Here is a 25086-nt window from a genome sequence, read left to right on the forward strand (position 1 = left end):
TTCTCCAACATTATCATGTTTTATTTCTATCTTCTAATGCACTTTTTATTGCATCAGTCCACCTATATCGTGGTCTTCCTCTGGGTCTTCTTCCTGCAACCTGGCAGAGAACACGTGTTTCGCTAATCTTTCATCGCCCGTTCTGTTTAAGTACCATAACACCTGAGATTATCTCTGCTAACGCATTCCCGGATGCTAACAATGTCAAGTTCTTTTATTAACATCCTCGTTTTTGATATGATATTGCCATTGATGCCATCTGTTCATGCCTCTAATCTTTCTCAGAACTCTCATATCCGTGGTCTCTAGTCTTTGGTCAAGTGTTTTACTTCTTACTCAGCTCTCAGATCCATAAGCTAAAACTGGTTTGAACACTGTCTTGTATAAGATAATTTAGTGTTCTGACTAATTTCTCTCTTATTCCATATGAATTTATTCGATTGACTTCCTACCATACCAGTTTTGTTGATTGTTGTTGTCTATTTCTATATTTAATTTACCATCTTCACTAAAAATCCTGCCTAAGTAGCTGAAATGTTTTACTTGTTCTTATAGGTTCTTCATTCACAGCGCAGTTGATATTTGCAATGATTCTACCTATTTGCATTGTCTTTGTCTTTTTATTGCTGACCTTCATACCATATCTATTACAACGGCTATTCAATTTAGTCAGAGAATCTTGCAGACTTGTAGCGGATTTATTTAGAAGTATAACGACATCCGCATAAAGCAAAGCGCTGACATTAACATTTCCAATTTTGATATCATGTTTAATACCACTTTCCTTCATAATGTGATCCATATAGATAATGAATAACAGAGTGGATAATGTACATCCTTGACTAACACTAGATTTAACATTAAACCATCTTCCTGTACATCCTTCAAGTCTGATAGCTGACTTACAACTCAAATAAAGACTAAATATTGCTTGATATAATGCCCCATTGTCACCATATAATTGTAGCGTTTTTGAATAGCTTTTCTCTTTGTACCTTGCCATATGCCTTTTCCAGATCGACAAAACTTAAATAGAAATCTTTGTTATACCCCCGAGATTTCTCAACTATTTGTATTAAAATGAAAATCTGATCCCAACAGCCCCTATTTGGCCTGAATCCAGCTTGTTCTTCACAATGCTTTCCTTCCACTATCCTTCTCAACCGTATCTCAAGTGAAGAATATTTATACGCGTGGATAGGCTTATGTGTTCGTCAGACATGTTGTAATAGATTTAACGGCATTGATATGAACACAGATCGATAAGAAAATAACTATTTATTAACTTAAATGCTAATATTTCGCTGGTATTACCCAGCATCTTCAGAGCACACAACACAAAGTTTGTTACAAATGCAAGACAACCACAATCCGGTGTAACAGTAGGGCTAGTATAAGTAATTGCAGCGTGCAACACAAGACTAAAGTGATGGGAGGCGGATGAGATGACAAGTGACAGAAAATTTGCCTTGATCCGAGAAATTGCTGAATTGCAGACATTCTGGCCGTATAAGGAAGATTAGAGGGATAAGGATAAGTGAGAGTTATTTGAAAACATTTTATTAATATAAAAATAAGAAATATATATTGCAGATTCCAAAATTTCAGGTAAGTAGGTAAGGTAAAGATTGAGACAGGCGATCACTTTTGCTACATACAAAATGGCCGGGTAAAGTAGAGATCCATCAAATCGCGGAAGTCGAATCTGAGGACTATCAACCTTCAGAACCTCTCCCCACCACTTCTCAAGATGACACAAGAGACAACAACCTAGCCACAGATACTCAGACCCCGGAAGAACCAGACGAGTATCAAACGGTGAGCAGAAAAAAAAGCGACGAAAAGAGACACCACCCGAAAAACCGGAACATCAGCCAATGGACACAGCGGCACAAATCAAAGAACGAGTCCCGCCGGTAATCTTAAGAGACAAAAAACAATGGTCGACAATTTCGGAGGCCATGAGAAACTCCGAGATTAAATTCAAAGCAGCCAAAAACTCCGACGAAGGAGTCCGTATCCAACCCGAAGGGACATCAGACCACCGTCGGCTAACAAAGTTAATGGACGAGCTAAAGACCCCATACTACACTTTCGAACTGAAAAGCGAAAACAAAAACCTAAAAGTTGCCATCAGAGGACTGGTAGAAGAAATCACGTCCGAAGAAATAGCCATCGACCTTAGATCTCAAGGACTGGAGCCCATAAAAATATCAGCGATGTACCGGGCAGACAAACGTCCCATGCCGCTGGTTCTCGTGGAAATTAGTAAGGAACAAGGAGAGATTTACGATCTCAAAACAGTTTGCTATCTCAGGATTAAAACAGAACCACTCAGAAAGAAAGCAACAGCAGGACAATGCCATCGCTTCCAGAGATATGGGCACACTCAGAAACTGTGCAGAGCGGGGACGGTCACCCTACTCACACATGCTCCAAACCATGCACAACTCCAGCCACATGTGCAAACTGCGGCTGCCCACACCCAGCCAAATATAGAGGCTGCACTCTCCACCCAGATAACCTGGCAAGAAACAGAAAAGCAGGCACTCCACCAGCTCAAAAACGTGCAACACCCCTTGAAGAAGGAATCCATCAGCGAACATCACACAGCTCATATGCTGCAGAAGTCACCTCAATGGCTAAATCAGCAGAACCTATGCCCAACAGTCAGTCAGAACGCAGCTGCTATCCTAGCTGCCACCCTAGGGGAGATGCTAACGGCTTTCAGAGTGATACAAACAAGTTCTTAAACACTCAAGTCATCTTCACAATGATAAGCAATGAATAATACACCTGGTTCGAACAACTTCATACAGATCGCATTTTGGAATGCCAACGGCCTAAACAACAAACTCCTGGAACTATAAGAATTCACAGCAAGACATAGACATCCTCTTAATCAACGAGACGCACCTTCGGCCCTGCGACAACCCCAAACTAAGGAACCACGCACTACTTAGGAATGACAGACTCAATGCCAGAGGAGGTGGAACGGCTATCTTTGTCAAAAAAGGCATAAGATACAACGAGATCAAGAAGACAACGACTACACACCTGGAAGAAACTGAAATTGAGATACACACCAACAATGCAGGTAATCTAAAGCTATATTCAGTCTACAACCCTCCAGGCAAACCACTACTAGCCTCAGATCTCTCCCAGCTCCTCGACACAAACGAAGCAACAATTGTGGCGGGAGACCTAAACGCAAAACATCCTGCATGGAACAATAGGAACTCAAACAACAGCGGGAAGAGCCTACACACGTTCGCTATGAAAAGAAACATCATCATAGCAGGTCCCGCCGAACCAACACACTACGGACCGCTGGGAAGACCTGAAGTGCTGGATATAGCCATTTTTAGAAACACATCGCACCAACTCCAGTTACAGGTAGTCCATGACCTTAGTTCCGACCATAATACGGTACTACTAAGCCTAGGCGGGAAAACAGAAATCATCCCCAGGCAGTCCTCTACAAATTTCAAAAGCTGAACGCTACTCTCTGCAACCTCACAGGACCCGTTCCAACCATCTCCTCACCTAAAGAAATAGATACAGCGATCAGAAAACTGGAAAGCACAATCCAAGCTGGCCTAGCAGCAGCTTTCACCGTTACCACTCCAGCTCAAGCCAACCTGCTCCCAGAAGCTCTAAAGCTCATCCGCAGCAAAAACAGGATCACACGCCGTTATCATACAACACTATCCACCCAGCCCAGGATAGACAAGAGCTAAACAGGGTAACAAACCTAGTCCGATATGCGATCAAAGATCACAAGAACCAGTTGTGGGAGAAGAAGCTAAGCTCCTTAAACACCAAAGATAACTCATTGTGGAAAATGACTAAAGCCATTCGTAGCGACCGCCCCAACATTCAGCCAATCCAGGGAGAAAGGGGCATGGCCTACCGAGACGACGAGAAAGCAGAAGCCTTCGCGGACGCCCTGGAACTGCAATTCAGCCCAAACTATGCGCATGCGGACTTGCACTTCATTGGAAAAATACACAGGCATGTCCGCGGTGCACTCCATCAAACCAGCAGCCAAGAAAACACAAGCTACGCTACACCAAAGGAAGTACACCAAATCATCAAGAGCCTCAACAACCGAAAGGCCCCAGGTCCTGACGAGATTTCAAACCAAACCATAAAAGCACTCCCCCATAAAACAGTCTCATCAACTACTTCCCCACTCGCTGGAAACAGGCAGATGTAATCCTCATCCACAAACTCGGAAAAGCATCTCAATTCCCCTGGAACTACAGACCTATCAGCCTCCTATCAAATTTGGGAAAAATCGCGGAAAAGATAATTCTGAACCGCCTACAAAACGAAACGGACAAGATCGACCTAATCCTAAAAGAACAATTCGGATTTCGTAAAGGCCACTGCACAACCCAACAGGTCCACAGACTTATAGAATTCATAACTACTGGATACAACTGGAAACAACACACAGGTGCAATCTTCCTGGATGTGGAGAAAGCCTTTGACAAAGTATGGCACAAAGGCCTCATCCACAAACTAATAGCTGCAAAATACCCACTAAAACTCGCCAAAATCATAGCATCCTATCTGAAAGACGAAAATTTAAAGTTAAGTTACGTGACCTCAGATCCTCCATGAGAAGCATCACAGCAGGTGTTGCGCAAGGCTCCCTCCTACTCAACATTTTCATCTCAGACATACCAAGCACAGCATCAACTACCATGGCTTTCTATGCAGACGACATGGCAATACTGACCAGATCACTCAGGCCACACTTAGCCACACAACGACTACAAGACGCAGCAACAAATCTTGAAGAATGGTTTCAGAAATGGAGGATAGATGTCAACGCCGACAAGAGTACGGCCATACTCTTTACAAGAAGTAAAGCAACCCACCACGGAGCAGTCACGATGTTCAACACTGATATCCCATGGCAAAAAGGAGTAAAATACCTGGGAATCAAACTTGATACCTGCACAGCTTCAACCCCCGTATCTCACATGCCTGCAACAAAACCAACTCAGCAATAGCTCAACTCTACCCGCTACTCAACCGAAGAAGTAAAGTCAGTACAGAAAACTAACAATATACAAAACAATCATCAGATCCATACTAACGTACGGATCTCCGGCATGGAGCCACACCTTCCCCAGCAACATCAAAAGACTGCAGGTACTACAAAATAAATGCCTCCAAATGATCTTCGACGCCCCATGCTTTGTTAGGAATGCTCTCATCCACCAAGACGGAAACATGCCAGACATACCTTCGTATCTCAACCAGACTGCTGCCAAGTACTTCGCCCAGGCATCACTCCATCTCAACCAACTCATTCGCGATGCATCAAATTATGATGAAAACGCCCGAAGGCAGCTCTGATTATCGCTTAAAACGATTCTACACAGCCCTAATTCGGGCGAGCCACGCGCTCAAAAATTTCTCAGTATCAATAATCACAATCTAGCGATGAAGGGATAAAAATCCAAGGGATTGACGTCCATCTCGCCATTTAAGTTAACAAGACTAAAGTCCTAATAGGGCGCCGTCTAGGTTAAAAAAAATAGTTCAAAGTTTTGAAATAGTAGTCCAAATAATAGTCTTAGAAAGTTTGAAAAAAAATATATTAACTTTTAAGTTAATAAATAGTTATTTTCTTATCCATCTGTGTTCATATCAATACGTTAAATTTATTACAACTTATCTCAAGTAAATTTTATTATATCAAATTATGAAGAATTGTCATGTGACTATGGAAGTTAGTCGGCTATTGGATGTTTTTTTGTTAAGGAAAATGAAAACATCTGTCTAGATCAAATGATGATAGTACATTCTATTTTCATAGAGTATAAATTGACACAGCAACGAAGTTTCTGAAACGAGTTTCTACTTTTGCAGGATATGCTATGCTGCAAGTATTATTTGCACAATCTGTTTACCAGTGAAAAACCGTATGACCCAGAAAGGTTTGAAATAAATGGGTTGCGGCTGTAGCAGTGTAAAAATGGAGATGTAGCTTAGAGTTTGCTAAGAGGAAGAAGAAGAAATGATGAAACATGAGAGCAAGTCAAATAGTGAGAATGCTTTAGGCAAGATGTTCCGATTAAAACATCTGAACGGAATTTCTTCATAGATTTTAGAGATCTGCCAATCCTTCTGGATGTAGGCAAGTGACATAACTCCGAAAGGACGTTCATCTGTTTAATGCATAATTTGGAAAAATGTGATATTATCAGTGTCTCAATTGTTTCTGCTTTGCTCTTCCTCTCAGTAGATATAAAAATGAGTTCTTGACTTGGTTAGTGTCTCATGAGAGTGGTTGATATATTGAGAATGAGTTTCTCATACTTAAAACATGGATGCCTGCTTACCGAAAAGTAATTACTACGCTTGGAAATGGAACTCCAAACCATACTGATATGGCAGCAAAATTTGAACTCTCTCCCTGGACCATGGGGAAGATGTCTTTGCAACCCAACTCACTAGCTGATTGATCTCTGCTTATGCAAGACCCATCCTGCCGAAGTTTCATGCAAGAAGTGTGCAGTGCGTTGGATTCCAATGATGATGGTATGGAAGACAGAATAAAAACGAATCGGAAAAGTAGTAGAGGAAAGAATATGGAAGAAATGAATAGAAACAAATGAAAACAGTCAATATTATCTCTTGGAGATCCTTCCACTACGGACAGGTGCAGTGTGGTACCAATGTACTGAACGTGCTATAGATTTACGCAACCTATCGTGGCCGGGGTTTGCATGAAAAGTCTTTTGTATATTAATGATAACAACCATAATCCTTGTGTGGTTCCTAAGAGTATACAAAATTGATAGATATCTCGTTGAACTCGACTTCCGCTGAGTCTAGTTGCATTCAGCATGCAATTTAAGCATTATGCGGTCAGTTAAAACGTTTCGTAATTTATTTTAAATCATCTGCATATATTATTCTGTCATTAAAATTTATTACCACATTACAACAATCAAGACTGGGTAAAGAATCGAAAACTAAAGTTGAAATCAAATATCATAGTTATTCTTAGCAACGGATACACTTAGGGTACTCAGTATTAGACTAAATCAGAAGACGCTATTTCCTATTGGAACCATTATGTTATGTCATGTCTGACATTAGCTATCGCATTCGAGTGGGGCGTTTTTTTTTTTTTTATTCCCAATGTTTACGCATCTCTCTCATGATCTTTCTATTAAAGGATTGATTTATTATAATTTAAAATTTGTTAACTGCTAGCAGGAAATATCCCCAATCAAAACTAAACAACTCACTTTAGTTTGAAATGAAAATGATGTGTTTAGTTGGTTGACGGTTTCCATCATTTGGCACTAAAGAGGAAGGGTCCCCCCCCCCTTGGCGAAACAGATAAATTGGCAAATAGCTATCACTCCAACTTATAGATTACGTAACTAGTTTCACAGTTAGTTTCAGAACAGCAACAGTTGGACATAGTAAATATTCTTCTTCTTTGGCACTACAGCCCCATGTAGGACCATGGCCTCCCATTTTTGGGTTTCCATAACTCACTACGAGGTGGGGGTCGTTACCCCCACGCTTAACCATGTGTAATTGTCTGTGAAGCGTTATATTACTTATCTACTTATATTAATTTTTTGAAAAGAGCATCGCTGTCATAATGTAAAAGAAGCATTGTCCATATCTTTTTCACATAAAATGCTAATGTATTCTCTCCTTGCATGGGCCCCAAAACGTCACTCCATATAAAAGTAAACTAATGATATGATAGGATGCTTAATGGCATCTCCGTAATATGCTGTATACTTTTGTAAGCGTAATTATTATGATGGGTTTATACATCTTTCAACGATGCGGAAAAGGTCTAAATAGGCAAAAACTTAATATCGATACCTTTCCATGCTTTTCGTATAATCTGAACTGTTTCTGTTTCGCTATAGCAACTGACAACATGCAGACAATTTGATTCACAACACACGTAGATTGATGGGATGGGTGGGAGTGCTTCTATCTGTATAGCAAGTTGAAGAAAGACTGGACCAACGATGTACAAGTCATAACAATGAAATGTTAGTCGTTTGCAAATGAGAACTTGGATATGATATTAAAGTTGAATGAGGGATGCTGAAGTCACACATTCTTACACACTCATAACAACGCACAAAGTTTTGAAAATTATTTCTATTTATTTTACCATTTTTTATAATTCTTAAAGGTGAAGGGCTATTAAAATTAATACCAAAAGGAAGATGCCTGTGGAGGATGGTTGCCAAGATCGCCAGTAATAAATATCATAGCTAATACAAAAGGGAATAAAAGTGAAATGAAAAAAAAAAAAAAGCGAATAAAATTAATATTGAATTGCTCAAGACATTCCGGAGAGCCCTGAAATCGCTTGCGAGATTCCCTGGATTTCTATGAGTAATAAGTACATCGGATTAATTACGACAGCTTATATTTGTTGCGTCCGTTATTAATATATTGCACTCATGTAATATGCTGGCTATCGAAGTCAGAGGCTAGTCTACGTAAATAAGGGTGGGTGATCGCTAATTCAGTTTAAATTATTACTACTACTGCCTTGAGGAATGTAGCAGAAAATGCCTTAGCATTTTTATGTTTCATATGAGAAAAATCCAATTCTCCCATCATCAACAAAATATGACAACTAGCATGTGCACTGGCCCTATTCTTACAGCTATACATTTAGGATTGTTTAGGGATATTGCAGGCTTATCTGCCAGGAAGAGCATCCGGTTGCGAAAACTCAAACTTCAGGAAGTTGAAGTCTCCTGCTAGAGAAAGAGAGACAGAAGTGAATAAAAAACAACATGTCAGAAATACTGATAATCCATTAAAATACTGATTTATTAAGTTCAGAGAAACAAAGCATTTAAACTACGTGGCATTTGAGTGCCACGTATTTAGATAAATGCAAGCCTATGTTTGAGAGAAGAATAATTTGTAGGATTATTGTTGACAGAATGCGTTACTTGAATATTTTGCGATACGCGTAAAATTCCCATGTAATGAATTATAATGTAATTTCACAGGTACTACATAGCTCAGAGGACTTAAATCTAGATACCGCTTTGTGTTACTGTTTTACCATGCTATGTGTTATGTGACTGTGCATACAAGAGTAGCAATGGGAATATTTACTAGCGTGAACGAAGTTTAATTTTGAAGGTGGAAAATATTTACTTTTATATGTACGTGCGGACCTTGTTGATTAAAGATTGCAAAATAGTCAAGATAAAAAGACGATTTGAAAAAAGAATTACCCCTGTTGCAAACGCTATATAATATTTGTTGTACTACAAATAGAGAAATTAACTCAGGATGTTTTAAAAGGATACTAAAGGATAGGAGAAGGGCATTTTCTAAGGAAGAAAAAACAATTTTTTACCATTTATACAGTATTGCAAAGACTTAAAAAATACAGTCGTTTGTAGGCCCCAAAACAACTGCCAGAACTATTTCTAACTGGGACAGCATTTTTTTTTACTTTAATATGATGTAAGTATACCTTCTCATCATCATCATCAAATTCCTGCCATGTACCCTCAAGGGGTGTACAGGATATGACAGTACTACGTGAAAAAATTACATCATCACTAACTTCCTATCTACAATTTTCCTCCAAATCAGTCTGTTACTTGTCAAGACTCCAACATTATCAGATCTTATATTTCTATCGTCTAAGGCACTTTGTATCAATCCACCTATATCTTGGTCTTCCTCTGGGTCGTTTTCCTGCCAACCTGGCAGAGAACACTTGTTTTGCTAATCTTTCCTCTCCCATTCTATTTAAGTGACCATACCATCTGAGATTAGCTCTGCTAACGCATTCCTGGATGCTGACAATGTCAAGTTCTTTCCTAATATCCTCATTTTTAATATGATATTGCCATTGATGCCATCTGTTCACGCCTCTAATCTTTCTCAGGACTCTCATATCTGCGGTCTCTAGTCTTTGGTCAAGTGTTTTACTTCTGACCCAGCTCTCAGATCCATAAGTTAAAATTGGTTTGAACACAGTCTTGTATACAGCTAATTTAGTGTTCCGACTAATTTCTTTCTTATTCCATATGAATTTATTCAATTGACTTCCCACGATACCAGCTTTGCTGATTCTGCTGTCTATTTCTATATTTAGTTTACCATCTTCAGTAAAAATTGTGCCTAAGTAGCTGAAATGTTTTACTTGTTCCACAGGTTCTCCATTCACAACACAGTTGACATTTTCAATGATTCTGCCTATTTTCATTGTCTTTGTCTTTTTATTGCTGACCTTCATACCATATCTATTACAACAGCTATTCAATTTAGTCAGAGAACCTTGCAGACTTGTAGCGGATTTATTTAGAAGTATAACATCATCCGCATAAAGCAAAGAGCTGACATTAACATCTCCAATTTTGATATCAGGTTTAATACCACATTCCTTCATAATGTGATCCATATAGATAATGAATAACAGAGGGGATAATGTACATCCTTGTCTCACACCAGATTTAACATTAAACCATCTTCCTGTACTTCCTTAAATTCTAACTGCTGACTTACAACTCAAATAAAGACTAAGTATTGCTTGATATAATGCCGCATTGACACCATATAACTGCAGCGTATTGAATAGCTTCTCTCTTGGCACCTTGTCACATGCCTTTTCCAGATTGACAAAACTTAAATACAGATCTTTGTTATATTCCCATACTTTCTCGACTATTTGTCGTAAAGAGAAGATCTGATCCTGACAGCCTCTATTTGGCCTGAATCCAGCTTGTTCTTCACCAAGCTTTTCTTCCACAATTCCTCTCAACCGTTTCTCAAGTATACCTGCATAGATCTTGCCAGGAATGTTTTACAACACTCAGAAAGTATACCTTCTGAGTGTTGTAAAACATTTATTAAATATTTCAAGACTATAAGAGATCTTATAGTCATTAAATTACCCCATACACTTAGCAGAACGTGGACCTCTCTTATTTAGATTAAGGCGTTCTATGCAAAAGTCAATAAACATGATTGCAGAATTTTGGTGTTGCTTCATTGATAACTCGGAAAAGTTATCAATAAAAGCTGTGGAAAGAAATAAAGAGGGGGGATGACGAACGATTACTGAAATCGTCCACAATGTCACTTTGAAAATGAGTAAGCTGAAATGCCTCTATGTTGTTAATGTCACGTGCTACCATTGCCTTGCTTCCCACGCAATCACACCCATCAGCGAACAAACTGAAGAGAGGTGCTTCAATGATCTTGTTGCCTTGACATTGTTATACATCAAGAATTGCACTGTCACAAGAGTGAGTTTCAGAGTAGTTTTATGCTTCTAAAATTCTGAGCAAGCCTGTCTTTAAACTGTTAAATTCCAAGGTAGATTATGTGAACAGAATTGTCTAGTTGAGTGAATTTATCCACTGTTGCCGCAAACCAAATGCTATGCAATTATTCATCTTTCACTTATTCAAAAAATAAATAAAATATTTCTTTGCCACATAACATGTTTTTCTCTACACAATTTCCTTATGCGAATTCAATGATTTATGCACAACTCCAAATTGCACTATTAAATTAAAGTCTGTTTTCTGACGAAAACCACACTTCAGCTCATTAACACCTGTACATATAATCCCATTACTGTTTATTAATTGAAGCTCTCGCAACGGCTACACCCTTTTCATTAAACATCCAGCGAAATTGTGTTTCCCATACATGAATCACGTGATTTTACTGTTAGCGAACATTTCCGGTGGAAACGCCTATCTAGTTGCAGGAGCTCTTCCTGAGTCCATGTGCGGGATGTACAAGGAACGACAAACCTCCTGAAGTATTATTTGTTTGAGAATGGATGGTGCGGAGATATTGTCAAGGTTGTTAGCTTTAGGATATATATCATCAGACGATGACAGCGAGGTAAGTCTCTTCCTACCCCCTTCGACTGTTCATGAAAATTAAAGATTTAGTTTAAGTCAAGTGAAGTAAATACGCTTGATTTAGGTGGAACTGGATTTTGCGATGTTTATTTTTAGTTAGTTTGCATATTAAAATGAATAATTATTTCTGCTTCTTTTACGCCCTTAATACGGTACAGTATTGTTGATTCATAAAACGCGTGGTAGTGTATTTGTTATGGATGAAAGCACCCTCCTGATTGTGATCTGCATCGAAATGATTGCAATACTTTTAATAAAGAATCAGACTGAATATGTTACTGTACACATATCACTAATATAAATATCGCACACAGAGCTAACTTTAATTATTAGATTTTCACGTCATGTCAAATGTTCGTGATGTTTTTCATATTGATGGACTAGAATTGAACCTATAATGTTCTTATGTTAGCATTATCGAACCAGAAAGTTGCCATAAGGATACACAGGCTCCTTAAATTCTAAAATAGGGATGATAATTTTGAACAATCTTAGAATGGGTTTAATTGGGTTTAACCCTCAGAAATGGGTTTCGTACATGTCACATACTCATTCGAAACTATTTCGAATAAGCATTGCAGTCAATCCTCAACACCTTTCTGTAGGCAATCTAAAAACAATCTTTAGTATTAGTTACACTCCTTTCATTGTCTCAAGAAGCTAAGAATATGACGCAAGTGTTCTCTTGTCTGGTTTGCTTTGCAGGAGAGGGGAGACTTAAGTTCCCAGAAAAAACCTTCCTGCTTCAGTATGAGACGGATTTTTTTTTCAGATTTTTTTTCTTCTCAGTTATTCAGTAGAATACCAAACTATAGTTTAGTCGATACAACTTACAGTTCACTAATAATAAAATTGGAAAATATTCAACCAACTTTTTTTTCTTCATAGTTGAACAAATATATAGAAGCAACATGTGTGTGCGCTGCTGACTTACAATAGTTTAATACTTCCATTCTGGCTTATCGCGGCGTGTAGGAGTGGCATGCGTCATCGAGGAAGAGGAGTCATGTAGTTAAGACATCGAACTGATCTTCTGTGCCCACCCCAATAAGCTGACATGTAAAGCCCCTTGATTTCAGGTTATTCTGAAATATTTAAAATGATTTCGCTAAAAACGCAATGAATTATTTTAATCTATATTTTTAAGTAAATAAATATGTTAGTTAAAAGAAAATGTTCAAAAGAAACGTGTTTAGCAAAAACAAATTTTAATCTGATTATATAAAATCAGGAAAATATTCAAAATTTTGTCCCCGAAATATTGTAAATTTATTTTCATATGTTGCGTTAATTAGTCAGGGATATACAGTCTTGATATTCTATATTTTCAATTTTGTTTTCATTTTGGTGCGAAATATTCTTTAAGTAATTGAATTAGAGACATTCAAGGCAAATTAATTAGGTTATTACATACACAGTGTTCGTTTGCAGTGTTGTGGATTCATTTCTCCTGGCTAATTAACTCAATGTTAATTAGCTTAATGCCTGGCCACACCCTAATCAACAATATGCGTAATGAAATATTTTTACACATCATGTGTATGTAAGTAAAGTATCACCCAAATCACTTAAATTTGCTACTGTTTCCTCTCTTAATTAACGTGCAGAAGTTAAGTATCTGGGATCGGATTGTCTGGGTAGTATTTATGCATGTACTGTTATTTCAATAGAATATTTTCATGCGGTGTTTGGCATTCTTATTACAAAGTTGGCCCAGGTAGATATCCAGTGAAAATAATAGCAAAATGTTCAAATTATAACCCGGATACGTTTCTTTTGTTCCAATCGAAATATGACAGCTCTGTTCTATTTTAGTCAGTCAAAGGAGTTTTGTCGTGGACTCTCTTTGGGGAGTGAATGGTGCTAAAATATTTATTTAATTTAGAAATAAAATAACCGACAAGTTTATTAACATTAATTTGTAGTAACTTGCAGTCCATTTTAAATGTTTTTTTTTCTTAGCACCATTCGGCTTCCACGTGTATCTTTAACTATCAGCATCAGTGATGATATGAGCAGTCAAAAATGACCTAATTAATGCCCAAAAATGTACATGCAATTGATTAAAGATCGGTGGTTCGAAATTGATAATACTGAGACCCAAAATTTAGAATGCTTCAGAGGAACTGACATTAGTGCTTTCACACTCGCGAGTAACATTCCTTAGTATTAGAACTACTTCCATCTTAAGCTTCCCCTGAAGCAATTGATTTGAGAACAAAGACTGGCGGAGATGCATCTCCCCTACATTTCTGCAGCATACCAAGCTAACTACGGTTCTCTTTGACGGTTTTACGCGGTAAGTTGTGATAAAATATATCGTTAATACTAACGGAGGATACGAGAATATATCTTGTAAATATTACCGGGATAATACTATGCCTTTATCCCGGTTTAAAAACTGCAGTATTATTCCTAAATATGCAACAGTTCCGGATATTGCTGCATTGGAATCCATCTGCCATCAAGGTTTATCATGTTATTATTATACAAAGGCAGGACTGACATTTAATTTTCTGAATAAATACGGATTGTGTTAACAGGTGGCTTGGACAACAGCATAGCAATGAGCAAAGCTGTTCAGAAAATATATATAGTTGTATTTTTCATTTTATCTCCATGGAGATAAAAACTTTATGAATAGGCGAAGTGTTATTATTGAAGTTATTGCACTAAATAACAGTGCATAATCTGAATGACTAAGTGATGATATTACGTCATTTATGTATGTGTTTATATTACGGATGTTTGTAAAGCGGCACGAAAGGTTTATTTTATTTTTGTAAAGGGGGGGTATGGGTATGGCAGATTTTGTATATTGTCCTGGTTTTTTTTGTTTGTTCAGATTAATTTTTAGTGGAGATTAGCGGTCCAACATCTTATTCTGCAAAGGTGAATGTTCACGATGGATAGGGCGAATTTGTGAGATGGGCCCGACCTCTTTCTCAGTGTTAGTGATTTCTTTATGGATTATGATACCAGTGTTGATAATAAAAAGATATTTAAACTATCGAAAGCGACAAACTCGGTTATCTCCTTGATGCAAATGTGATTAGACTAATATTGGTTATCCACTTGCGACGCCATTAACAATAAGAAATTGTTAAATCAAGAAAATCGATTACAAAATGAAGAAAGGCTGGGCTAAGTAATTCAGAAATCGTTTTTTAATCTATACTTAAATGACAAAGTTAAAAGAAACATATTATTTAACATATTAAAAGAAAGACAAATACCAAATATCCTAAAAACTGTCACACGTATATATGAATATAATCAAATACAAATAAGATTAAATCACGAGCTATCATATACAAGAGAGATAAACCAAGGGGTCCGACAGGGATGTCCCCTCTCAGCAACTCTTTTTAATATCTACTTAAATGAAATAATAATAAAATGGAGTATAAATTTACATCAAGGAATTAAACTTTCACCTACAGTTAACTTAAACACTCTCCTCTTTGCAGACGACCAAATAATAATTACAAATTCTGAAGATAACTTGCAGAAAGCTATTTTAAATCTAAATGAGATATCCAAAGATTATGGTATGATAATATCAACGGAAAAATCAAAAACTGTGGCCTTTAAAGGACAAGAACCAGCAAGAACTGAAATGGTATTAGATAACAAGATCTTAGAACAGGTGAATTCATTTAACTACCTAGGATGTATGATCACTTATGAAAAAGATATAAACATAAAAATTGCAAAATATTTAAAAATAACAGGAGTAATTAACTTTATATTTAAACAAACCTAGTTCAAAAACAAACCAGGCTAAAAGTATACAATACATTAGCCCTACCGGTCTTAATGTATGGAAGCGAAATCTGGACAATAAAACAAAAAGACAAACAAAGATTAACAACAGCAGAAATGAAGTTTATGAGAAAAACTGCAAAGTATACCCTATTTGATCACAAAAGAAACGAAGATATTATGAAAGAATTAAACCAAGAACCAGTAATTGAAAAAATTAAAAAATATAAACATAAATGGATGGAACACGTTCAAAGAATGAAAACAGAAAGATTACCAAAAAAGCCTTAAAGTACAAGCCATTAGGAAAAAGAAAACCAGGACGTCCTCTTAAACGATGACTTCTAATGCCGGAACAGGCCATTCTAGGCCTAAATCCTTGATACGTATGATGATGATGATCTATACTTAACCTTTCCTTATCAGCTACCATTTAGTAGCTGTCAGACGTAGTTGTATTCGGATATACTCGAATAATGCTAAATCAAATCAAATAAATATTACGTTTTCAATTTAAAAAGCTGTAATTAGAATAATAAAGAAAATAAATCCCCTATTAAAATGGTAATAGATAAAGATTTTCGCTTTCTTAAAGTTAAATTAATATTAGCTGTTCAAAAAGAATATTAAAAAATTCCTTCTCTCAATCTCTATCCTACAACACGCAGGTTCTGAAACCTCTCATGTTCATGGGATAGATTACAAATAATGAAAACGTTCACATTTTTATGTGACTCCCACAACGAAAGGTTGTAAACATGTAGTACCTGTGTATAGTTGATGAATTAAGGGTTTTATCTCTTATTAATTTTACCGTTTGTATTTTTGTTTATTATATGGAAATAGAGAGAAGTTTTCTATAGCTTTGATAGCGTTTCCTAAAAAGAAAGAGGGGAAAGGAAAATAGTTTTTTTTCTTTCAGTTATTTATGCTGGGATAAAAGGTATCCAGTTTAAAAAGTATTTAAGTGATTAATTAAGTGATTAAATGGCAAATATAAGGCAAAATTCGCGTCTAAATTTGGCTTATCTTTTTGGGAATTTGAAATCGTAATGGTATACAAAAGACTAGCGAATTTCTCTAGTTTTTATTCAGTCGTAAAATACTAATTCTCACTTCTATCCATCTCCATTTTCACTGTTTTTAATCTGCTTCGGTCATTCAAATCTTCCAGTTATTTTTATTACCCAATTCAAAGTAGGAAACGCCGAATAAAAACGAAAATACGCGAGAATTTCATGATTTACATTGTTCTAATAGTTACGTAACTAGGCACGCCTTTTATGTGAAGTCACGATTAGCTACGTCACTAATAACAAGTGGTCAATTCAGACGATGTGTGCGCACATACTTTCAGTTCTTTTATACTACTACATTACATAAAAGAAGCATGATGGCATATAAAGACGAGGTAAGGCCAGTGAAATATAAATTGTTAAGTATGTAGTAACTGCTAAAACGACATGGATTAGATAGAACGTTTTATAATATGAAAAATATATAATACTAATTTCTCAGATTTATTACTAAAAATGTTTGTTACTTTTCATGTTTCAAGAAATTTTACGAATTAATTGCCAAACGTGTGCTTAAACTATACGCGAATTTCGTCTACAGATCGACTAAAAACACTAATAAAAACTCATATGTCGCTAATTAAATACGCATGCGCAGTTCAAGGGTGATTACGTTACACATTATGAATCATAAAATTAAGTACTGAAATATTAATTTATCTAACTAAATCTATGTCTCAAGAATAACTTAAATATATTCCAATCAAGCGGGGTTTGGAATTATAGATATGTCACTTGTATCAAAAGGTAGGTCTCATGAAAGATGTACAGTACACAGTCCCTATTTTATAAACATTCTATCACATTTACTTAGCATTTGGTCATCTAATGTCAACACTGATTTCAATTAAGGCAACACATATCGGATAGCCTCCCTTTTCGCTGTGGGGAAAAATGATATTTTTACGTCAGCATTCAGAAGAGAACTATCCACGCTCCACTCATATAGCCCATCTGTCGATGACAAATTAGCGACTGTCTGTTAAGTCCTCGTTTCTGTCTAATTTATCACTGTCGCTTTTACCGGATGGCCAATTTCTCAACGTTTTCTTTTCCTTCTCTCTCTCCTTATTACTAAGAAAAAGCTTCCGGTTTTGTCAAAATATAGACCTTTGAAAAACCTTCCACAAAATGTCTATGAACCTACGCTCGCAACTGTTTTATTTCTTTACATTTTTTATTTTATTTTTTTAATTTACGTTTTTCCGCGCTGCATGCAGACACACCCGGAAACATAATAAAGGGGTAGACTTCTATGGCCCACTGCCAACATAAACATCTATAAACACAAGCAGTCAGCATAAGAAATATACGTTGAGAATTATATTTCAGTTGATATATCTTGAAGATTTAAGTCTGCAACAGCCAGACAAATCTCGAAGAACCAAACTTTAAAAAAAAAAAAAAAAAATTTAAATGCTATCGAGTTTAGAATGCGATGAAATTAGCAATTCATAAAATATTTTCTTGATACCAGAGGGAGCCACTAGTGATGAACTGCGCAAGCTGTAATTTCTGGAAACAACAGCGCAGAAAGAAGATAAACAAGAGGGAGAAATTCGTTTTTTTTTCTATTTTTTTTTCTTTTTTTGTATCTGCACAGAAACTAGTTATAATTTTCAATGTAAAAGAAATACGCAGGACGGATGCTAAGAGTGATAAATGTGGCATTTGTCGTTGGCGTCTACTTAAAAAGTAAGAGCTGAATTAGTTTTCGTTCCCAGAGCCAGGAAAGTTTACAGTTAGCCTAAGATACGATTTTATATAAGCAATGATCGTAATTTATATGTATTTCAAGCGTATTTAGCTCATTTTATTTCCCATCAATTTTACGGTAATTAATTCAATTACGAAGTCAAGAAGATTGTCTGCAGTAATAAAATGCATTAAAAAAACGTCTAAGTATAATGTAGAGTTACATTCCATCTCTTTGCACGCTTTGAGCATTCTGACGCTTTATTCAATTAAGTTTTTTTTTTTTTCGTGTAATTACGATTTGTTTTTCTGGTATTCGTATCCAATAAAGTCTTGGTTTAATGCTCTAAACATCAACTTCGGTATTTAATTAATTCTCTTATTTGTGCACCAAGAAAATAATCGACTTCATTGTTTATTCCTTCAAGCTTTGTTTTTAATCACTCTGAGTTTAACGTGAAAGAGGAAGCAATTTTTTTCAATGAATCAAACGGAAATATCCGACATATTTCTAAGGAATGAATGTCTCATAGTACTCTCTCTTTAGCGACATCTATGAATATTTTATCTCTGAAAAAGGCATGAAACTTTGCTTAGAATAACCAAATTCTGCAATCTAAATATTAATATCATTCTCTAAATATATACTAATTCTTACAATAAGTACTGATAAGTTTATTTTTTTCCAAGGATGCTTATGGTTATTATTATATACTTTTCGGCTATATTTATTATCATACAATCTCGAACTAAGGTTCTGTTTGATATTTCGTTAATTTGAATCGCTAACAAGATCACCTATTTCATCATGATTGATTTTTATCCGAAGGATTGGCTCACCGCATCAGCTATTTTCCCCCGTTAACGATTCTGGGTTCAGTACTGAAAATAAGGAACACCGATTGTTATGTAATTCACATTCTTTTGTGAATTAGTTCAAAAATCGTGCAAAAAAAAAAGTTGCAATTTTATTCTCTAGTGTTTAGAATGCTTACGTAATTTTCGTTTATTTATGAAAACAATAGTTGTAGAGAGAAAATCTGTCCTCTTTGAGACTTAACACTTTCATTGAAAATTGGAATTTCGTGTGGTGGCCAAATTTTTTTATTTAGTTAGCGACGTCAACGCGATAACGCGTGATCGGCAGTTTGGTGAGAACTCGCATCGCGGATTGGCAACGAACGTGTTAAAGGTACGCACGTTATGTCTCAAAGAGGACAGATTTACAAAGAGTAAATCGAATTTAAATAAAAATATTAAGTAATTTTTGATGACCATTTGTAAGCTATTTCATGTCTTACTGCATTTACGAGACACAATGTCACGGGCTAGTACACGTTGGAAGGAAAACGCTGCCTCTAATGAGTTGCTTCCAACAACTAATTTTTTACATAAAAAGCCATGGGTTCTTGGGTTTCGGATAGCATTCCATTCTTTCAAATACAGAAGGGTTGATAGTTGACGCCAAATGGATTTCTTGATTACTTTACTAAGAACCGAAGAAAGGAGATCAACACGGTAACTGAGGGCTAAGATAATATCCTTATTATTTTTTAGAGTAAAGATGGAATGTAGTAACTTCCAGGCTAAAGGTAATGGGGGAAAAAGGTGATATTTGGAATTAGCTTTCCTATCTTTAACTCATTCTTCCCTTTAATAAACATAAAAATATCATTAATCATTAAAGCTGCCTACAAGATTTTCATTTTTTCAATTTCAATAAAGCGAAAAGTATAGTTGTTCCTTCTCCGTTTTTTCAAATATTGATTTAAATTGCTGAATGTTTTTAAGTACACACACACATATATATATAGAGAGAGAACAATCTATATCTGGATATGTTACCCTTAGGAGAAAACCACGTGACTAGAATCAGAATTTTGAGAATAACTGAAGATTCTATTAAGTAAAAACGGTTAACCGTGTTGGTCAACAGAATTTTAAATATTTTTTCGATGAAAGTGGGCACTGAATAAAAATGTTTCGAGGGACATGGTTTATTTAGTGAAGAAGTAAAAAAGCAGCAAGGTCAGCTGTCTGTAAGGAATTAGAAGTGGAAGTAAGGAGAGCATCACGTTGCAACCAATGGAATTGGCTGTAAAAAGTGTGCAGCTGTCCAAACACGTGACGTGCAGTAGAAAGAGTAATTTTAGTAGATTGTACATTCTATCAAACACAGAGTAAAAATTTGGGGTGTTTCTTTTTTAAAAAAAAACTAATCAACGAAGCTATTTTGTTCGATGAATATCTAAAAATAACTGACTATTTTTTTTTCTTAATTCTTAATAATTTAATTCTTTCTTAACACAAGAAAAGGTTTCCATCGGCTGAATGAAAGAGCAGATCATGCATATCATTTATTTATAATTTTGTACAGAACCGAGACACAAAAAAGATACTAACCAAATCCTTAAAACTATTCTGTTGGGTAAGTGTAGTTACGTTTAGATTATTACGAATATTCGTTGACATGAAAATCACTTTGTTAATTAAATTGGGAAAACTCAGTGTTGGAGCCAGGCATACAATGAAGGTATCAAAAAGATGTACCTCTCATTAAAACGATAAATTCTGAAAACTTTGTGGGCAGTCGTAGAGATGACAATGGATTTGACATAATGGGATATCGAATAAGAGAAGACCAGGAAGAGAAGTGGAATAATTCCAAGGCTATGTAACTAATTGTATTATGGCTGTTGACTTGGCTTATTTTTCGGCCGGCTTGTTTAACTCGACATATCATCATGCAATGTCGCATATTTTACATTTATGCAGCGGCTTTTAAATGGAAGAAGCATACCATGGTGTCCACGTAGAAGTGAGCTGAAGCTAATCGAGTTTAGTTTGAGAAGATTGAAGTAAGTTAGACAATTCTGAACGATAGATTTCATATTTCGTTGAATTTGAAGTTTCAAACTGTACTTTGTTAAATCCGAAACGTTTCAGAAGTTTCGTTTATTATTACGTTTTATCTAGTGGGTCTTCGTTTACTTTTGATACAATTTTTCCCCCAAAATTCTCTCTCACTCAACTTGCTCTTCAACTTTGCTTAGGTGCAAAGTTCCCTGTTGAAACAAGTCTTAACATTATAATTTCTAATGATTACTACAGAATGAGAGGTTGCCCAAGACGCTACGGTTAATTTACGTCATGAAGCATTGGCCAACAAGGAGTTTATTCAATGAGCGAAAGATATGCCACAAGAACTAGGATAATAAAAGCACTTGACAATTTCACATTTATGGAATAAGTCGAAACGATGTGCATTATTAAGTACAGACATCTATTGAGGATCAGCTATTATTAGCCATTTCTAAGAAAACTTCAAGAGATAGCAAAGCATTAACCATTCGCAACATCTATCAAATCAGAACTACATCCCCAGAATTCTTTTGTTATAACAAGGGCGGTAGTATTTTTATGCATTCATGAGATCGTGCCTCCTAAATCCAGAATGCCACACTTGGAATATCCTTTTATTAATCTTTCCTGGTTACTAATTAAATGAGTGTTCTATTATGTTTGTTTTTACACCACATATTTATTCAGTCAACAAGGTCGTCCTTTGAGACTTTAATGCTCAAACTGGTTTTATTTTCCCAATTCCACTGATCAAACTGGAAAAAAAATGCCGAGGTATTTGATGTAAGAATGCAAATTTCCATTTTTCCAATAGAATAAAATATTTAGTTGTTCGATTAACTGAAATATTCCTTCTGGAATGAAAAGCTTCATCTCCTTTAAAACTCTCGAATACTGTGCAAGTTTTGGATCTCCAAAGATTTGTGCCAAGACAGACACAATCAAACAAATTTAAATACAAGAAGTGGTTCGAAAACAAACTTCATTTCACACTGTTATTACACTGCAAGTCACAAAGAAACTATCCTCTGATTCGAAAGATCTGACTTCGAATATCGTGCTTCTAGGTGGCAGAATACTTTCGTAAAGGCTGTTCAGCTGAAAATCTCATATGGAGTGGCGAAGTCTTTTCCTTCCGAAGGCAGGGCAATGGACTCGGTTGTTTCATTCTGCAAAAGCACTCAAACGAGCCCGAAGAACGCACATAATACAGTAATCTCACAGATTTAATTTACTTCAGCCGTAATTTCAAAAATCCAAAAGGCATATAATCACATCCATTCAGAAATTCATTGGACATCTTCGGATGCCGTATAGTCATTCCGCTCCTCACTAGGTGATCCTGTTCTATGCTTTTCTGGAAACTTCAACTCTCCAAACACCAGTCGCTCAAGACACATCATCCATTGCACCGAGGGTCTACCACTTCCCCCTTTAGCCAGGAACCTTCTATTTACTGCCTGGAGAGATCCTCCTATTCTTTTAATGCGTCCAAAGTATTTTAGCTTTCTTTTGTCAATGTCCTTAAGGAGTCTTAAAGTTATACTTAGTACTCATCAATTTGTCCGCCTTTCAAACGAGATCCTGAACAATCTTCTGTAATAACATCACATCTCAAAAGCATCTATTCTGTTCCTATCAGACGTCTTTAACTTCCAAGTTTCATATTCATAAGTCACTATAGAAAACAAACAGCTGATCCAGAATTCTCAGCTTTGTTACTATGGAGACAGATCCATCTTTCCAGGTTTTCTAGAAGTCTATGTGTTGGGTAGTCATTCCTAATCTGCTGATATCTTCTCAACAGTTCTTCACGTTATTTAATCCAAAATACTCGATTTTACTGATTTCAATTATTTTTTTCATTAAGGTATACTTGTTTCTCACCACCTTCCCTGTCTGTATTTCGTTGTAAACCATATTCTGTTTCCTTCTAGGATTGCGTTTAACCCCTGTATTTGCTGATCTCATTAACTGTCAAGGATTCGTTCCTAGTTCTTGTCATTACGAATATCACTAGTCTCATCAGCTTACTGATCTATCTTCCACCTATCCTAATTAGTGTCTTAAGCTCATCCACGATGATACACGCATAATGTCATCAGTACCAGATATTAAATAGGCGAGGAGAAAAACAGGCATCCTTTGTGCCTACCTGAAGCTAGTCAGTTAATCCAACACCTGTTTTTAGCGTGGCGTATTGTTCATTTTGCAGGTTAGCTATCAACCTGATAATGTTTTCAGGAAAACCATTATTTTCATTATCTCACAATTTCACATGGTGAACACAGTCGAAAGCTTTTGTGCAGTCTATGGAACACATTACCAGATCAGTCTTAATGATCAGTCTAAGGCAAAGGATCTGATCTCTGGTACCCGTCTTTTGATATATGCTTGTTCCTCAGGCATCTCCGTCTCAATTTGACCTCAAGCCTATTTAGAATTACCTTCAATAAATTCTGCTTGTGTGAGAGATCCCACTAATAGCCTTTTGCAATCCTTCTTATCTCCATTATGTAATGGTATATGAAAAACGACATGATATTGTCTCATATATCCTTGTAAACAATCCCATATCCTTGTATGAAACTTAGCACTATATAATAGCTACCTGTCTGTATTAAGACAGGTAGCTATTATATATTATATTCGCAGCCATTCAACCATTTATTGGAATAATAAGATTTGACATTTTAGTGCAGCCTATTATGTTGCAATATGATTTGCCATTCATCGTGCCTTTCCTGGGCATTCTCTTACACACAAACGTTTTTTTTTGGTGGGTTTATCAATTTATGATATGCTTAATGTTCATTCTTATGAGTGCTTCGAGTGTTTTTTTTTTCAGAAAAAAAGCAATATCTATGAGAGAACTCCGGGATGAATAGTTAAGATTTCCTGTTGAGATTTGCTGTAAGAAAACAGTTAACTGTTGGTATGATCATTCTGGAAACGTTCTACTTGAAGGAGTTAAAGTTACAAATGGTGGTGCCACTATAAAATGAAATTAGCCCTTCTTGTCTTTCAAAAATGCATTTAGTTAATTTCGTTCCTAAAGCTGAATGTTTCAATGAATGCTACCTCAATATTCAATTTTTAAAATCCTTCAGTCAAATTTAAGCAAACAAAAGCAGCGTGTCATTGCTATAAATACTTACATAAGGCAAATGTAAAATTATCCAATTCCTCTCTCTGCAACCCACGTTTCTTTGTACAGAATATGGTACATGTTTTTCATGTTTCATGTACACGTTGAGCCTCTCAAAATATATTCAAATGATGAATTCTTAGAGGTTATGAACTGAAGAATCAGGCATATCAGTGTCTGAAAAAAAAACAGCTACAGTTTTGGTTTTCAAAATCTAAATACTCAGACAGAATTTTACGCATGCGCATGAAAGGAATTTACAAAACTTTGAATTGTTTATTGAAGGAATTGCGTCAGTAACCTCAATGATCCATACTCCAGACACTTTTATGAGATTGGTATTAGTGCTTCCCTTTTCAAACTTTCTACGTCTTAAGAAACAAATACCATTGACAATTATTCTAACTGTTAAAGAGATGGATGAAGGATAACCTATAAAAATAACCCCTTAGACATACTTTTATAAAAAGATTTAAATATCTATCGAGGTTTTCTATGTTAAGACATGCTGAAGTATATATTAATCCTCTTCCCATCTTGACGTATTAAACTAACGCAACCGTTGGGGACGAGTGTTCTTATTTTGAAAATCTTGTATTCCAAGAAATTCATTATA

General features: G+C 36.0%; 2 protein-coding genes across 8 annotated transcripts in view; one reads left to right on the forward strand and one right to left on the reverse strand.

Annotated features, from left to right (window-relative positions):
* Positions 1 to 25086, reverse strand: part of LOC150094337 (neuropeptide CCHamide-1 receptor-like) — a 262883-nt gene that overhangs the window by 147543 nt on the left and 90254 nt on the right. For 4 of the 7 annotated variants that reach the window (XM_090412374.1, XM_090412372.1, XM_090412376.1 and 1 more), the window contains one exon: positions 24481 to 24647. The exons of the other annotated variants lie outside the window; for them this stretch is intronic. The gene's annotated coding sequence lies outside the window, so the exon portion shown is untranslated. The remainder of the gene's footprint in view (positions 1 to 24480; positions 24648 to 25086) is intronic. 7 annotated transcript variants of the gene reach the window in all.
* The window catches only part of LOC150094339 (four and a half LIM domains protein 2-like), a 235278-nt gene continuing 221995 nt past the window's right edge, over positions 11804 to 25086 (forward strand). The window contains exon 1 of the mRNA XM_090412366.1: positions 11804 to 11904. Coding sequence (XP_090268492.1) covers positions 11836 to 11904 — 69 coding nt within the window. The 5' untranslated portion in view covers positions 11804 to 11835. The remainder of the gene's footprint in view (positions 11905 to 25086) is intronic.

The sequence above is a fragment of the Typopeltis vanoorti genome, chromosome 22 (genome assembly GCF_054136105.1).
Source record: "Typopeltis vanoorti isolate ZY-2024b chromosome 22, IOZ_Tvanoo_1.0, whole genome shotgun sequence".
NCBI classification, from domain to species: Eukaryota; Metazoa; Arthropoda; class Arachnida; order Uropygi; family Thelyphonidae; genus Typopeltis; species Typopeltis vanoorti.